At 42.4% G+C, this 18,028-nt stretch overlaps 1 protein-coding gene across 11 annotated transcripts in view; it reads left to right on the top strand.

Annotated features, from left to right (window-relative positions):
• The window catches only part of hspg2 (heparan sulfate proteoglycan 2), a 156,965-nt gene that overhangs the window by 104,126 nt on the left and 34,811 nt on the right, over positions 1–18,028 (top strand). For 10 of the 11 annotated variants that reach the window (XM_066691145.1, XM_066691144.1, XM_066691146.1 and 7 more), the window contains 9 exons: positions 458–571; positions 939–1,066; positions 1,618–1,704; positions 2,072–2,127; positions 3,771–3,938; positions 4,189–4,299; positions 4,562–4,662; positions 5,209–5,389; positions 12,779–12,832. In XM_066691145.1, the coding sequence (XP_066547242.1) occupies positions 458–571; positions 939–1,066; positions 1,618–1,704; positions 2,072–2,127; positions 3,771–3,938; positions 4,189–4,299; positions 4,562–4,662; positions 5,209–5,389; positions 12,779–12,832 (1,000 nt within the window). The remainder of the gene's footprint in view (positions 1–457; positions 572–938; positions 1,067–1,617; positions 1,705–2,071; positions 2,128–3,770; positions 3,939–4,188; positions 4,300–4,561; positions 4,663–5,208; positions 5,390–12,778; positions 12,833–18,028) is intronic. The other variant, XM_066691142.1, reaches the window with a different exon arrangement.

Here is an 18,028-nt window from a genome sequence, read left to right as displayed (position 1 = left end):
TATTATTTATCCCACTGCTGTTTCAATGTGCGTGAGAAATCTGAGAACTGTCTGATGTCAAATGGGATGTAAAATATATCAGAACGATTCCCAAAGATTCCTCATGGACTAAAGTAACATCAGCCTTTAATTTGTTCCCATTTTTCCCAAATGTGACATTTAATGCCTCTCCACATGACATCCCAGTCAAATTTAAACCAGCCTAATGCGAGAGTGCCCTACTTTATGTAATAAGTTCTGTGGATCACTATGATCAGTTCCTGATTTGGTTTAGATGTCATGTAATACACTGAAAGGGAAATTCTTGGTAGGACAGGATGGATTTGTGCACGAGTATTGTAGTCTCCGCTCACAGCACCTCAGGGACAGAGTTTGAGAGAAACTGCTTGATGGTTTAGAAAAGCTCTCGCAGTTTGTGGTTTGTTTGTGCAAAGTTGTGTTGTGTTGTTCTCCCCAGGACTGCGCCTCCGGCTACACCCGCACCGGGGGGGGTCTCTACCTGGGCCACTGTGAGCTGTGCGAATGCAACGGGCACTCGGAGGCCTGCCACCCCGAGACTGGCGTCTGCACGGTACAGAGTCCACGGGTCCCTGAGTCCCCATCATTAGAGAGGCAGTGTTGCATAGCTGTGTGAAATAGACACATCACACACAAACCATGTTTTTCTTTTGAAGTGAAAACAAAAGTTGTACAGAAATAAGTGTGAAAAGTGAAAGTAGACAATCCACTCCTCCTTTGCATTTCTATATGTTTCTGTGTCATTTCTAGTGTGTTTAGTTGATCGAATCAGGTTTTAAACATTGGATGTGTGTCTCCAGATACTTATTTTAACTAAAAGGAATCCTCATCAAGAGAATGAAGCCAGATTTTTCCACAGATCTGGTACCAAATAATTACAAATAATTTACTTCTCCTCCTCCCCCCCCCCAACACTTCAGAACTGTCTGCACAACACAGTGGGGGAGATGTGTGACCAGTGCGCCCCAGGCTTCTACGGCGACCCGACCGCAGGGACCCCCGAAGACTGCCAGCCTTGCGCTTGTCCTCACACAGATCCGGCCTACCAGTGAGTTAATTCACCCGCACCGTGACCTGGACAATAGTGTGTGTGTGTGTGTGTGTGTGTCTGTGTGTGTCTGTGTGTGTCTGTGTGCATGTGTGTTTGTGTGTCAAGAGAACAGTGTATGTGCCTGAACAGCAAACATGGCATTACACGCTTGAGTATTAGTTAACCTGACTATTAAACACAACAAAGGAAAGCCTTGATTGGCTCGTGTCACTGACCACAGACTTGTAATACAGTAGAAATGTCTTTATAACTTGACAAGCCAGGAACTTGAAACAAGGGCGCAAAGTGGATCATAGCATAAATGTGGGGGAAACCAAAGCTAAACACATCGATGTATATCTGAATTGCCTCCATATATACAATAAAACACAAACAAATCAATCACTGATTTGCTTTACCCAGCCGGAGTCATTTCTGTCATTAGGACATACAATCGTAAAATAAAGCAAATGAGAAAATAAGAAATACATTTGGATTCATTCGATTGCCCTGAAGGGAAGTTAATCTGACACCAACCCCTCGTGTTGTGTCTTGTGTGTCTGCACCAGGTTCTCGCCCACCTGCCAGAGTCTGGGCAACGGAGGGTACCAGTGCACCGCCTGCCTGCCCGGCTACACCGGGCAATACTGCGAACGGTAGGTACTCCAGCAGGTGTTTAAAGCCGACCACTTGGTCCAGCGCTAAGGGGACATGCTCAAGGGGCTAGCGGACCAGAACCATGATTCCTTCTTCTAATATGAAACCAATCTTCAAATGGACAAGGACAGGACTGAGCCATTCACCGCTGCACACGTTGTGTCACATGACATTATATTATTCCTCTTCTATATCAAGGATTGTAAATTGTTAACTTCAACTGTATTGATTAAAAAATGGACAAGAGAGAGCAGACTTTCGAAAGACTCGGTCTGGTGGATGCTGTATGGGTGAAACCAGGCCCAGGCCACTGTTTTCACAGATGAAGAGTAACTTTATCTGCTGTCTTGCCTCCTTCCCCCACAGGTGTGCCCAGGGTTATGTGGGAAATCCTCAGCAGCGGAGACCCTGCCGCCCCCAAGGTAGGATCCTGATTCAAGCTGCAGGGGGCGTTCCAGTCCTACAGGGCCACAGGGGCTGCTGGGTTTAGATTTAGATTTAATTACTTAATTGAAGTCATTATTAGGATAAGAAGTCAGATCTTAGAGGCCCGGTCCTGGAGGCCTGGGACTGCCCAGCCCTGGGGCCAGTTGTACTAACAAGATCAGAAAACGGGATCACATCCGGGCTCACTGGATTCTGTTGTACGAAACGGATCGAGATCCGGCTCTGCTGATCCGAGTGTTTGATCCGATTATTAAGCAGTTTGTGTGGTGACTAAGCAGTTTCCTATTGACATAAACCAGCTCATCCCTCACTGGTGCGGCTGTTTAAACATCTACATGACTCAATGACAATCATAAACCTTTCAGAAAACCATACTGTGCTATTGCTGATGAGTTTATTAATTAAATAAGCTTAGCTGTTCACTATGTTTCCCAGTGCATGTCAATGTCTGCACTTATCGCTGCCTCTGGATCCGACACGATCACGGGGCACATTGGATCCGTTAAACCTCACAAACTACACAACCTTCCCAGTTTCTTGCACTGGTGTGCGTTTCTTTAACTCCCCAACTACAAAAATATAATAATAATAATAATAATAATAATAATAATAATAATAATAATAATAATTAGCCAATAATCAATTGTATTTATACCGCGGTTTTCTCAAACCCAATAGCACAACAGATCAAACAGGCAACACCGCAGTAGCAACTCAAAGAGTATTAAAAACAACTTGCAACTAAGAGTAAGAGAGATCCTTAAAAGCTTTTAAAAAAGAAATGTCTTTAAACTATGGAGTGTAGGGGCGCTTCTCAAAGTGTTGCACAGCTGTGGAGCTGCTATGTCGGCTCTGTCACCTCTCGTCTTCAGTATGCAATGGGGTGCTGGAGAAATAAGCGCTTTTACATTATTTTACAATAAATCTAATCACACACAAACTACACCTCACCATAAAGACACAAAAGTAGACACCTGATATTGTTTATTTGAAAGTGCAAATCTTTGTAAATAATGTGAGTCACATTTTCGTTGTTTATCATGTGCTCAACCACACTTCTCTACATCGGTAGTAACCTGCTATTTGCTGAAATCTACCGGTTGCAAAATATCTCAACGCTAAACGCAGCTTCAAATGTTTTGGTAAGGCATGACTGCGCTTCCATGTAGGTCCTAAAACAGGGTCAATTATGTCTGTGAGGTTAAATATGCTTCGTGCTGTTAATCTATACGCCTTTCATACGTCTTCCTCCCGAAAAAACTCAAAACTGGCAAACTAGATGAAGTATACAGAGTTCCTGCATTTAAAAAAGTCGGATCAAGCTCTGATCCTGATCAAAAGCAGGATCACTTTTGAGCTCGGATCTGAGCTCAGATTGAGCCCTGATCCATTTAGTACACACAATTGAGATCAAGATCGGATCCCGTTAGTACAGCCCGCCCCTGGTGTCAGGCACTGTCCTTCAAATCCAGTCCTCAAGGGCCGAAGTGCTTCTGGATTTCCTTCCACACGACCTTTCGATGTTTGAACTGGACTAATTATTGACTCTACTTCACACCAATGGTGTAAAGAGACACGGATGGTGGTTCTGGTGACAGCATTGCCTCTGTGTTCTCAGACGCGGCCGCCTCGCTGGTGGTGAAGGTTGAGCCGGAGAGGGCCGTGGTGTCGCAGGGCAGCCAGGTCACCCTGAGGTGCCAAGTTACGGGATCCCCACCCCACCGCTTTTACTGGACCCGGGAGGACGGGCGTCCGGTGCCCAGCCACGCAGAAACGCGCCGCCAAGGTATGGTCCGAAACACACAGTTGGGTGTAGACATCTGCTGAACATTGAGCTAGATGATTTCCCCATAAGAGCAACTGTCAGCGACGAGCAGTTCTTCTCCATGGACCCACATGTGTGTGTTATTTTGGCAAAACACACTCTGGCCTCAGTGAAGAGTGGAAGATTATCTGACTTAGGAGATGACAACCTGTGCTGTCAATACTTTTCTCCATTTTGACTGAAATGATACGAACTCTCCCTCTCTGTTCAGGTGAAGAGCTGTTCTTCTCCAGCATCCAAACGACTGATGCTGGCATTTATATCTGTACTTGCCAAGACCTTCGCTACTCCAACCGAAGCCGAGCCGAGATCGTCGTGGCGGGTGAGTGATGGTTGAATCTTCAACTTCATACCACTGAGTTTTGGTTCGTGAGTCTTTGCCTCGAGGCAGGTTTAACTACACTGTGCTATGTACTATGGGCCTTTTTCTTTAGAGGCCTTGTGGTGTTCCAGGAACTTACAAAAAATATGCATTCTGAAAATCTCACTGCAGTTTTTTCCTTGTCCTGGAAGCAGCTGTGGATATAGAAGTGATTTGGTTTGGTTTGCTACGGTCATGTCAGTCTTTTCTCTCTCCCCGGCAGCTGTTCCTTCCAAGCCCATCGAAGTAACCATCGAGGAGCCCAAAGTGCACAGCGTGGCAACCGGATCAACCGTCAACTTCATCTGCACGGCCAAGAGCAAGGTGAGGCTCCTTCCCAGCCTATTGTCCACACTGACGTAATACTACCACACAAAATGATCTAACATTCAGCTGTCCACAATACGGAGAAAATGATCAAGGGATTAGAGGCTTGCAGGGTGACGGTCAATACCCCATGTATATTTTTAAAGAGGAACACACAGGGCACATGATCAACTTTAACATGTAAAACTTACCCAACGATGATGCATTTCCAAAGCCAGCACGTTTGCTCTCTCAGGCTTTAACTTCCTGTTTTACAAGTTGCTCATGTGATCTAGAAGAGTACAAGACACCTTATTTATACACTATAGCCACACATGAAGTTGCAGAAAACCCTATAGCAACACATGAAGTTGCGGAGGTGCCCTCTAAGAGCATAAGAACAAAAAGAGCATAAAGGCTACACTTGAGGGGGTCTCTTTGTTCTTTTAGCCCTTTTTCTTCAAATGTCAATAATCTGAGCGAAGGAGGTCATCCAGCTGTCTCTTCCAGGATCCTGGGGTGTGATTTTCTTAGTTAATTTCAATGTGTGCGCCTGTCTTGCAGTCCCCCGCCTACACCCTGGTCTGGACTCGGCAGAACAACGGCAAACTGCCCAACAGAGCCATGGACTTCAACGGCATCCTCACCATCCACAACGTGCAGCCGGAGGACGCGGGCATCTACGTGTGCACGGGCTCCAACATGTTTGCCATGGACGAGGGCACTGCCATTCTCTATGTGTCAGGTTTGTGATTTGCACCACTTAGTACCCATCAACCTCTACCCCCCCATCTGTGGTGCATGGCGTTGTGATCCCCTGGGCTGTCCCCTGCTTCCGTACCCCCTGTCCTGCGTCTGTGTCGGCCGACTGTAACACCTCTGCTTTGGGCACGAGCACCGCAAGAGTCCTGAAATAAAAGAAAAGAAAAAAAAAGCCTCCTTTTATCCAATTCCTCCTGCAGCATTTGTTTCTTTCTCTAACTGCTTGGCCACCTTTTTTTTTTTTGTAAAACCTTTACTTTTGCATGCCCTTCATAATAACAATACATATTTAAAAAAGGTTACTTGTCTAAATGGCAGGAAATGGACAGGGATGGCATTTCCTGCCTCTTCAGGAAACAGACAGGACGTGATCTGGTCGGTTGTCTGTAGTGGGGCAGGGATTCGTTTCGGTTCCAGCGCATTCCTGTGAATTTGGGGTTTCTCTGAGAATGAAATGGGGGCGCACATCAATAGTCAGGGCCTTCTTTAGAGTTGGGTTTTTACACATCACAGATTTGTATGGGCCCGATACAAATACTCTTAAACCCCTAAGCTCCGGTACCTCGAATGGAAAATAAATCGCAGTACTCGGAGACGGCTGTTTGTTAATTGAAAGGAGAGATTTTCAATCCAGTCTTGCCTTTGTATGCATGTCCTGACTTCATTACCAAAACGCACTGGAATCCATTATATCTGAGAGGCTGAGGTGGAGACAGTGGGAGTCTGAGAGAGAGCAGAGCAATAATGAAGATGACAAGAACACAAATAGGAGTGTGTTACTCTTATTGCAGGTTTACACATTGATTTGAGTTTATTCTTGGTATGAGCTGATTGCAAGACTACAACTTTGCCAACATAATTTTAAAAGTACCTTGGTAAAGATAACTATTAACTATATTAGAAAGTTCTGGTGTGTTTTCATGTTAATCCTTTAGCAACAATCATTCCAGTGTGCAGCAAGCAAGAGGTCCTACTCGCACGAACTGTGCCATTAAAATTAGATATCTGGAAGAAAACAGGAATAAAACCTATTGTTTGTCCGGCAGTGACATGACAAAGGTTCAGCACTTGGTTAAGTGTGAGGTTAGACATTCGTTATCATGCTGTGCTCTTTAGCAGCAGTGTGTTGTGTAGATGTGTTGAGCAGTTGATGTTTTGGTGAAAAGAAGTGGAAGAGAGTTTTCAACTGATGTCATTCAAGACTGAGGGACTGGTACACAATGTAGGCATGGCAGATTCAATAGCTGGGACTTTTTCTAATGTTTTAGGTGACAAATAATACAAGTTGGGGTTAAATTTACAATTACTATTTGTTTAGCTTTCACACCTTATTTGCACATTTTCAAATAGTGGGAATCCCAGCATGTCCCAGCACTACAGTAGATCTATAACTGTTGGCTAAAGCACAACATTGGCTAAACGTGAGAACTGTCGGAGAGCAATAACGATTCATTTCCAGACGGCGATCAGCATTTTAATTCTCTCTAGTGTCAAATATAATAATTCTTAGTATCTCTTTGAGAGCCCACTCCTACTATCGAACTGCACGAGGCATTTTTATACAAGTTTTCCGTGTTGTTTTTTATATGTTTCGTTGAACGGATTCATTTTTCTAACTCCAAAATGGCAACTCTGCAGAATGTGATCCAAATCAAACGCAGAACTACAGTAACAGGAATGTGAAAGGCATATGATAGAATAGGAGACAGAAAACTAATGCTATTTGATTTTTGGTAGTGTTTTATTATTTGCTTGAATTTCTAAATGCTGTCATCATTAAAGCCGTCATGGTCCCATGTTCGGACTCACAGAACTCCACGCTACGCACAGTTTGATTGTGGTATGTTGATACATGTCTGTTTATTTCGGGGGTGTTTGTATCTTTGGGCTCTTCTCTGTGTGATAATAGGTGGTGGTCTTGGCAGTATCAAGTCATTCTTTAATTGTTTCTGCTCTGACAATTTCTTTACTAGCAGGGTGTTGGTATTTGGAGTCTTTGTTTTTTGAAAAAGAAAAAAAAAAAAAAGATACCCCGCCCCCCCAAAAAACACAACCATTTTCCACTGCCGGGTCGGTGTCCTTTTGTCCTTCTTCTTGGGTGTAGTGGATGATGAGGTTTACTATTTATGATATGGTGCTAAAAGCCTGATTCAAGCCAGTGTTCCGACAACAGCTGCCAATTTGTGGCTTGACGTTTTGGAGGCACATCTGCTCGATTTACTAGTGGCCATTCCTGGATTATCCTGGATACGACTGTGGACACTTGTGTGTTACTCCTTACGAAGAGCTCCTCTGCAGGTTTTGTTTGTTTTGAAGCTCAGTGCTTTTATGAAAATGTCAATCTGCTGCTTTCAATGACACGATTATGTGCTACAATAACCAATTCTGTATTCAAATATGCGTCTCCTCAGACAGTTAAAGACCCAGTGATGCAGGGGTAGGTTGTTTTAGGGTTCTTTTGGCTGATTTAAAAAAATCAAATTTGACCAGTTTTAATGGCTTTCCGTGTGATTTTTTCATATTAAACAATTTAGAACAATTCTGGGGATAACTAGAAAGAGATGTAAAATGTTATCAAGTGGGAGGGTTCATATAGTTTGACACCTATGATCAATGTTTTCATACAATTTAAAAAAGTTAAATGCTCAATATTGCTGTAAATAATTGCTATTATAGTGTAGCTTTAAGAAACACTTAGATCTGTTCAGAATGGCAAGGACACATGCAAGCTCAACAGCCTGTATGAATTGAGACATTTCCCGCAATTAGCATTAGTAACAGCAGTCATTTTGACTTCATCAAAGTCAAAGTTCATCCTAAAAGCCTGTCTCTGATCTAAACGGTCAGCATGATCCTAAATCAGCTGGTCGATCAACCAATCAAGAGCTCACTGAAGATATGCAACAGCAGACATGGGTTGTGTCAGGTGAAATTCAGTCACACGTGTAGAGAACTGTAGCAGTTCATTAACTGAACATAACGGCTTTATCAGTTGAGTTTGTCTTTCTTTTGAAGAGATGAAGACAATTAAAAAGTCTGCAGAGCCATGTACGGTTAGGACTTGATTTGGGCAACACTGGTCAAGCAAAAGAAAAAGCTAGTGTATCGCATGTGATCGTCTCTTATTCTCAGCAGATCTAGTGTCTTTGTAAGCAATTCCCATTGTCATAAAATGACTGACTTTAACCCTTTTCTACTTCGGGTTAGTAAGGGTGGGATACAAATCAATGTAATAGGTTATCTGTGTCAATTGCCCCCTTCCTGACCCTGTCTGTATAATCAATAAACAGGAACACATACCTGACCCTGTCTGAATAGAACACTATAATACACTACAAAAGTTACTGAAAGTTATGTTCAGGATCATAGCAGCAGAGCAGTGTATTGTAAATGTGTTGATTATGTCACACTAATATCCCCGGGAGTCTGTCTACATTTCCGTGCTTCAAAGCCCCCCTGGAAGTGATTGTCTGAAAGGCCATGTAGGCCATTGGTCAAGGCTCTTGGGATTTCTTTCTATTGATGCAAAATGAGTTCCTTTCAATGGAAACTTGGAAACGAGAATTTCTCAAACAAGAAACTGTTTGCCAAGCATTGTTGCTCAGAGAGGGCTGTGTGTACCGCAGCATTGTCGTAATGGAGAATCCTCTTTTTCGGTGTGAGCTCTGGTCTGACTCACAAAACACGTTTCAACACTTCCTGGTACAATGCTTGCTTCACTGTTGGTCCTGGAGGAACAAACATCTAGTGGACAATCCCTTTCGTACCTAGGTCTCATCTACCGTGATGATTTTAGTCAACAGATCACTTTGTGAAAACTAACCGAATTAAAGTAGATCAAAATATATTTGAAGTCATCAGTTATGTCTAACTTGGATGAAAAATAAGTGTAGATAGAGATCTTATGGAAGAAATCAAAAGAAGAGTAAATGGAGTACGTTTGGAAGAAATGGCAAGCTATTGAAAGGAAATCTACCCATTTGCATGAAGAGAAAAGCATTTCATCAACGTGGACTCCCGACGCTCACCTATGGCTCCAAACTTGGTCACTAAAGGGAAAAACGATATAGAAACTGCAAAGGACATGAAGAAGAGCGAAGTATGGGTGAAATAACACGAAGAGTCAAAACAAACAAATTAATCTGAGAACGAACACAAGTATGTGATATCCTTCAATGAGGGAAAATGTTCAAATGGCACTGGGCCGGACACACTAGAAGAAAAACAGACCAAAGATGGACAAAAGAAGCTACAGACAAAGACCCAGAAGAAGACCATGTAATAGAGCCGTCTTGCTGAGCAGTGGCTCAATCAGGGCTGCTACTGATGACCACGATGATACATACATTACATGACATAAAGACATACATTCATACATACACCCAATTAGATACAAGAATTGATATCCCATGTTGACTAATGTATACCAGGGTAAAACCACGATAAAGTAGAAAAGCACTTTCACCAGAGATCAGAAATCCACCGTACGTCTGTTTTTAACATTTACATTTCAATTTACTTTCAGAAGTTTGTTTTATTTGATTACACTTCCAATAACTGCTCTTTCCTAATCAATATATTACAGGAGGTGCTTTTTTTGTCACATTAATTTGGTGATTACAAGCAAAGATGTAGATTTTATAACTGTGTACTATTCTTATGTATTTTATTTATCTAAACTGTGAAGTTGTTTACATGCATACAAACATTGTTGCTTTTTTTTTTTGGCTTGATGTATGAAAAAGCAAGTTAAGGCTGCATCGAACAAAGCTGTTATCTTAATGAAAGTGAAGACACAGAGTTGAAAGACATTCCTACTTTTCACAAATGTACTGTTTCTAAATTGTATTCCACACAAACTCTTTCCAGTAAAAACACATTCTTGGGAACCTGTTTTAGTCATGTTCGTTCCTCGGCAATCTGGTGATGCATGCTTTTCTACTGTGAGTGTGTAACTTGTGTTGATCAATGAATGCATTTTGGAACCAGGAACCTTATGAATAAACTTTAAAAATGTTAAAGGCACTGAACCGATTGAATATGTATCACCAGCGTTGTACAAATATACATAAAATCATGTCCGCCCATGTCACGCACAGAACAGATCTCACAAATAAGAACATAAGACAGTGTCCAATCAAGAGGAGCCCATTCGCCCCATCGTGCTCGTTTGGTGTCCATTAATAACTAAGTGATCAAGGATCCTATCCAGTCTGTTTTTGAATGTTTCCAAATTGTCTCTTCAGCCACATCGCTGGGGAGTTTGTTCAGATTGTGACGCCTCTCTGTGTGAAGAAGTGTCTCCTGTTTTCTGTCTTGAATGCCTTGAAGCCCAATTTCCATTTGTGTCCCCGGGTGCGCGTGTCCCTGCTGATCTGGAAAAGCTCCTCTATACTAACACAAATAATTCACAACAAGGACAACTTTACCAAACTTCTATACTTTTTATATATAATATACACATATTAATGCCAACCAAAGAGGTGCTAAAGACACACACTCAACAAATCAATACTTCACAACACAAATATATTACTTTCATCCTGAGGAACTGTCCAGCACTGCAGATGCCCAAATACTTACAGACACTTTAAGGAAACAAACAAAGAGTTGACAGGGGATACAGACCTTATGCATTGGCTGAATGGGCAGCATTATTGGGCTCAAGTAGTGCAAATGACCACGTGTTGGCATGTTTAGTGACTTATGACTACAACCCTACAACTGGGCACAAACTGAACTGCTTCCTTCTGCATATACAACCTGTGCAAACACAAGCATGGGTTCATATGAAACCCGCCAGCGGGAACTCATACTGGTCGGACAGAACATGTCAAAGGCGGTTTTGGATTGTAGCGATAGTCGGACCCGGTAAGTCCCGTGATTGGAAATAATGTGAATCACTTCTCGTGCAAGAGTCAGGCGTGGCGTTACACTGTGTTCCTTGATTCATTTGATTGATTTAGGAAAGTCTTTTTTCTCAATCATTTTTTATTTGTCAACCCAGGGGTCTCCACCCATGGTCCAGTAGAGATTTAACTCCCTGTAGTGAAGTCACTCTGCCATTTAGGATGCTCTTGATTGCTGTGTTGAGAAACAAGCAAAGCATGGTAACAAAATTGAATGATGTTATGTTTTGCACAAAAGTAAAGCTTTTACATAAGTGAACGTACTAACCTGCATGTCTGTGTCTATGTCTCAGTGTGTGTGTGTGTGTGTGTGTGTTTGAGAGTGTGCGTGTGGTTGCCAGTCCTTGTTGTGCCCTTTTACAATGATCCCATTCTTGCACAGTGTCCATAAAAATGTTTTTCATGTGTGTGTTATAACTTCCAGGTGTACATGGTTGTTAATAAGAGGGCTGACATAGACACAGATGCTGGTTTTAGGATTTGAATACGCATGTTTCATTGAGAGATGCATATGTATGTTCTCTTTAGTTTCACTGTAAAAATGCACCATCAGAAAGACATTTCTCATTCCTACCCCAGGTTAAACTATGTAATGTGTTGAACATGAAACTCTGAAATAAATAAAAAACAAACAGCACCAAATTATTTAAATATCATCCCAAAAACTCTGTGTTAAAAAACAAAAATATAGTTGTTCTAAACATACACATATTACAATAATAATGATAGATTGATTTCAATACGACACGGTAAGTTGCATGTTTATTTTCATACTGGGTGAGGGGGGAGGAGGGCGACAACTATAAAAATCTGATGTTTAGAAGTAATTAGCCAAGGAAAGACTGTAAACAGAGATGTGGTGATAGCTGAAAACATCTAAAAGGGAGTTAATGCTTAAGAGAAAGGTTTGATCATGTTTGTTAATACAACGTCCAATGGACATCTTAAACTAAAGCATTTTAACCCAGTGTCTTGCAAGTCTTGGCTTTATTGTGTTGCTGAAAGCTTATCAACAAAGACAAATGTGCTATTTGTTCCTTGTGTAACTCCTCATCCCAAACAGATGGGTTCCAGAATAACTGGGGAGGGCGTTCAATAGTGATCCTCTCCTCTCCTGTTTAACCACACATCATCTCTCATCTCGTAAAATCGCCTGGCATCCATGTTGGTGAAAATCAATAAGCTCTATGCTTTTCTGTACAGAAGATGAGTCGAATTTGAATATAAATACATTAAAGCAGTGTCTCATCTCCAACGAGTGACTGGGTGAGTTATTATCTAACAATGACTCCAAGGTGAAACCATTGGGAATTCCTGTGCATATCGCCCCCAGCCCACAGACCCATCCCACCTCACGGTCAGCATGGATGCCAGCGCCCATTGGCCCCTGTGTGATGTTGTTCCCCAGTTGGCTCTTGTGAATTCGACCAAGTTTCATTGTAAGACTTGTCACTCATTCACAGCGGCCTCACAGATGTTTTACACAGCCTATGAAATGTTTGAAGGACATAGAGCGCGTAAGTCAGCATGGCATTCTCAAGATCCTCACTATCATTATTTTATTTTCCAAGCATGTCTCCTCATCCCCCTTTTTTGGTTTGGTTTTGTTTCTCTTCTTCCTTGTTTGGAGTGATTCCTCAGCATGGATTCCAAAGGGCTTTTAAGGCTAATGTACAGAGAAAGTGCTTGAAACGTACAGACAGAAGCAGCGCAATTTGAATCACAACATTCCTATTATCCATTCCAGGTGGATATCCAACTTTTTATGAACAAATTAAAAATACCAAGGTTTTCAAAGACCCCAGTTTCTGCAAGGAATAAACCTGAAATACAAGCTGTAAAAGATTTACAGTATTAGTGTCATTAACTGCATTGCTTTAATGGGCCAGTGTGAGCAAACACTGTTAGTTTTTTTTGGCCTCATCATCATTTCTAGCTCCTTCAAGGAATGAGAGCGAGCAATGGCCCCCAGCCTTAGTCCTGTAGGGCCCCAGTCCTGATACATTTATATGTGACTCCTAAAGCATCAATTACTACTGACTGGGAACACATTTTAGTAATTGATCAATTCACTGGGTCATGTGTTCAAGATGGAGGAATCTTGTAATTCGGGGGCTGCAAGATATTCAAATACTCTCCAGATTATGAAATGTGTATCTATTTTTTTTATTATTATTATTTTTTATTTCTTGGCAGACACCCTTATCTACGTATCTGACCAGAAACATCTTCCTGAATTGGTTTGTTAGTAGGAGTTATCTAAGAGACTGGACTGGGTGCTCTCCAGGACTAGGGTTTGAGAGAGCCTGTTATAGGAGTATTGAATGTCCGTGGTTCTGGAGTCCAAGCTGTACATTAGCATTAAGGAGCTTGTTTCGTCACGGCTCATCTGCCTCATTGATTCATTGGTGCAGGAAGACCATGCATGTCCATCTCTGGGGGAGCTTCCTCTTTGTGCTGTTTGATCTCCACCATGGCTGGCCCACTTTGAGTACTATCAGGACATCTGTTTATGGACCACAGCATTTTAGAGAACCAGTCACTGATTCCTAAAGACCCAGCCCCTTAATCGGTCATATACCAAATTAATTCTGCCTAAATTGATCATCCACTCCAAACCTCCATGTTCTCCAATGTGGCAGGTTAAAGTTTCAAGTGTTGCTCACTGAGCTCCCTTCTTAGCGACACACTTCTTAGTCACACGAAGATGGATAATTTTTCCAGTTCACTGAGAAAGTGCTAGTAAAGTGGCTTGTTCAGACCTTCCGAGGAATAATAAGTGTGTTTTCTCAAGATCATGACACATTTTCATGACGATCTCCAGACAAAAACAACAACGCATGATTGCAAGATAATTTATATCGGCAAAAACACAAGTTTTCTAACATAATCATCTCTTCATCGCAAAATAACAGTTGTGAAATCCTGAGAACTAAACTATGGGCCAGATTAAATCAAAACTTTGACCCACCTGCTAATTGAATACTACAAACCTGTACATCATATCGGTTACATTTATGATTAGAAGAAAGTGGCATCTTACAAACAATTGAGGCGCAATTGTGTACAATTCTGTAGTTTTCTATTAGCGGGTGGGTCAAAGTTTTGATTTAATCCAGTCCTATATTTTGATCTTGAAATAAACATTTAATTTTTTCTCCAGATGACCTGAATCTGATACTCAGAGGTGATGTATTTGATCAAAATCATGGTCAAAACCTTGTCTCATTCCTATAGAATGGAAATGCATATAGCCTGTAATAAAGTGTCTGGCCACATGGGAGACGCAGCCAAAAGGAAGCTCCTGTCATCAGCACATCATTCTGCTTTATAATGTGTGTGTGGGGGGGTAAAGTACCAGCTTTGGTTTCATGCTTCTGAGCTCCACAGTGCTTCAAACATCATGCTGTGCCACCACTGAGTGCTTAACACACCCCTTGTTTTAATGAAGGTAAAGGGTTGCGTCCGTGCACATTTCCCTGAGAGGGGTCTTCCATTGTTCTCTCCCTCTCCACTGCATTCACGTCTGATTGAAACTAACCTTGAAAACCAAATGTATATATTCCCTGCTGATGTCATGTGTTACACCAGACCTGAGTTAAGTTTGTATTGCCTCTGTAGACACTCGGACTGGGTCTACCTGTTCCAGAGTGTCTGCTGTGGACTTTGGATTGGGTTTCATTTAAGTTTGCCCTCTCTCTCTCAACCAAGTCCATGGGCAATCACATCTCCAATTTGGCTTCAATTTGATGTGTTCATTATGTAATCACTGTTTCAAATCAAGTCATGTTAAACTTGTGAATCCATCCCTAGCCAAAACCTGTGGATGTCTCTTCAGAAACCCACAGTCGTCTTTCTTTCATCAATGAAGAAATTTATTTTCAAAATGCGGATTCGTGATGATTCAAGTCTGAAGTCTGAAAGCACAGCTCTCTTCCATTGTGAAAGGAGGCTTATTTGCATTTACGGTCGCCAGTCTGCCTCGGGGCGCACAGGCCTGCCAAGTTGGCACAGAAAGTGCTGGCCTAGCGCTTTGCCAAAGCCCTGCTGCCAGCCCTCATCTGTGTTGTCTGTATAGAGACTCTGCTCATGCCCTGCACTGCATACATCAGCAGCTACACAACACCTGGAGACAGGAGTCTCGATACTTGAACTGTTCACCCTTTCATTGATAATATAGAGATGGCTGAGTGGCTGTATTATTATTATTATTATTATTATTATTATTATTATTATTATTATTATTATTATTATTATTATTATTATTATTTCTTGGCAGATGCCCTTATCCAGGGCAACTTACAACATAAGTGCAAAACAAAGTACAAATATACAGTTAAGTAAAAGGCATCAAACATTACAAATTAAATTTAACTAAAACGTAGGGTCACAGTCAAGGGCTACGGGAAAGGGAGCAAGGAGGAAAACAAATCAAAAACACAAGAAGCATAATAAAACTGTGAAGTGCCAAGGCTGAGGAGGGGAGGGATGGACAGGACGAGAAGTGAGAGGACAGAGAGAGTCAAGGGAGGAGGTGAGGGAGGAGAACAAAGAGGAGGTAGCACAGTAAGAGGGTGAGGGCAGTGGAGGCAAGGGTGGAGGGGGAGACAGAGCGGAGATTACGGCGGAAGGTCACAGAGGGAGTGGATGGAGTGGGGAGGGAGGGGAGGGAAAGGGAGAAGGAAATGAAGTGGTGGTCCGAGATGTCCATGGGTGTCATGGAGAGTGTCGAAGGGGAGCAGCCTCTAGAGAAGATGAGGTCTAGCTGGCGGCCAGCCCTGTGAGTGGGGGGAGACAGGGAGAGAGAGAAGTTAAAGGAGTGAAGGAGAGGAAGAAATCCGGCACAGTGGGAAGGGTTGGAGAGGTGGATGTTGAAGTCTCCCAGGAGGATGGTAGGTGAGGACAGCGAGGGGAGGGAGGAGAGAAGAAAGTTCAGTTCATCCAGGAAGGAGGTGAGTGGACCAGGTGGACGGAACTAGAGAACTAGAAGGAAGAGGTGAGAGGGAGAGTTGAGTTCCACTGCATGGAATTCAAAGCTGTGGGTCGAGATAGAGGAGAGAGAGGGGGGGACAGAGAAGAGGAGAGAAGGGGAGAGCAGGAGCCCTGTTCCTCCTCCCCGCCCAGTAAGACGAGGGGAGTGGGACAGGACGAAGTCGGCCTTGTTGGAAGTTGAGTGGCAGTTCCCCCAGAGAGTGGAAGAGGGGAGGGGAGGGAGGAGGAGGGGGTAGGCAGAGAGATGAGGTTGGAGGGATTAGGGAAACAATGGCGTGCAGGTGCATGCCAAAAAGACGGAGAGAGCAGGACGGGAATCGGAGAGATCGTCATGGTTGTATGTTGTTGCTGTGCAGCGTCTCCTTGCAGTCTTCTCCTCGCTGGAGTCCCCGCAGCTCGAGTCCCCGCAGCTCGAGTCCCCGCAGCTTGAGTCCCTGCCCTGTGGAGACAGGGCCCTCCGGAAGGGGGGCACTGAAGGCTGCTGGCGCTAATGCTATCAAACCACAACGGGAAAAATATTAACATCCATCTGGACCCTAAACACAATGCATGCAAAGTGCAATGGCCATCGTTTCTCAGTCCAGCTGTGTAGGCTTTGCATTAACCTTCAATGAAAGAAGATATTAACGAACATGATAGGTATCACGTTCTCCAATTAGGGATCAGGTTGCGTCAGCTTTAATTGAAAACGGCTCCCATTCCCAGATCTCTGCACAGATTTGTTTAATGTTGTGAAGAAAAATATCTATAAAGATGAATGCTTAGAGCTTAACATATATTTATTTGGCCTCAATATAGGTTTAATTGGAAAGATCCCAGTCCTATAATTATTCAATCCTGGCTTCTAGTGAATATGTATATGTACCTTGAAATTTCAACTTGCATCTCAAACGCCAGTAAGTGGCCACAAATAAAGGTTCCTGAAATCAGGTAAGAACTCTTACACTTAATGGTACACAAATGTCTCCCTGGTGTTTTGCCTGTTCAGATCATTTCTTTGTTCCCCTGACAGAGGAATTATTCAGTCCACTCACTAAAATTTAACTAGGTCTTAGGTAATTTATTTGATGGTTAAAACAAGGTGAATTAATAGACTGAATTACCATTTGCAGTAACATGGCAAAGTTAATAGGCTTTCATTCCCTGGAGGAACTGCTTATTCAGTTTGAAATGTCAATCTTTCTTCAATTTTTACTTTAAAATCTGACCAATATTTTTTTTAATGCAAATGTGTTAAAAAAAATATTGCTCTGCATGTTATGTTTTCTTTCTTTCAGTAAAACTGAATATTTCTATACATTCACCTTGTCAATAACACAAGATCGAGGTTGGGGTGTCCAGCCTTGGTCTTGGAGAGAACTGAATCCAGCTGGTTTTGTTGGTCACCCTTGAATCATCAATTTATGGAGAATTGAAGACACTTGATTATGATGAGTTGTTGTTTTTGTGGTAAATTAATACAATTTGGAAAATGCAGCTGTAGGGCCAAAGTTCACTTAATGGGACCAATCACTTGCTAGTTTTGATCAATAATGTGTTCCAGTCTCTAGAAATTGGTGTTTAGGATGGCTTAAAAAGCTGACTTGACTCGGTGTCTCCAAAACCAGGTTGCTTCAGTGCTTCAGTGGGGATCAGTTTGCTAATTTAATTTACATAAATCCTGAAGAGCTGATAATTTAATTGGTGTCTAGTCTAATAGGTCGTGCATCAGTAGTAACTGC

This window comes from Amia ocellicauda, chromosome 18, assembly GCF_036373705.1.
Source record: "Amia ocellicauda isolate fAmiCal2 chromosome 18, fAmiCal2.hap1, whole genome shotgun sequence".
In the NCBI taxonomy this organism is placed as follows: Eukaryota; Metazoa; Chordata; class Actinopteri; order Amiiformes; family Amiidae; genus Amia; species Amia ocellicauda.
This window is presented reverse-complemented; position numbering and strand designations above follow the sequence as displayed.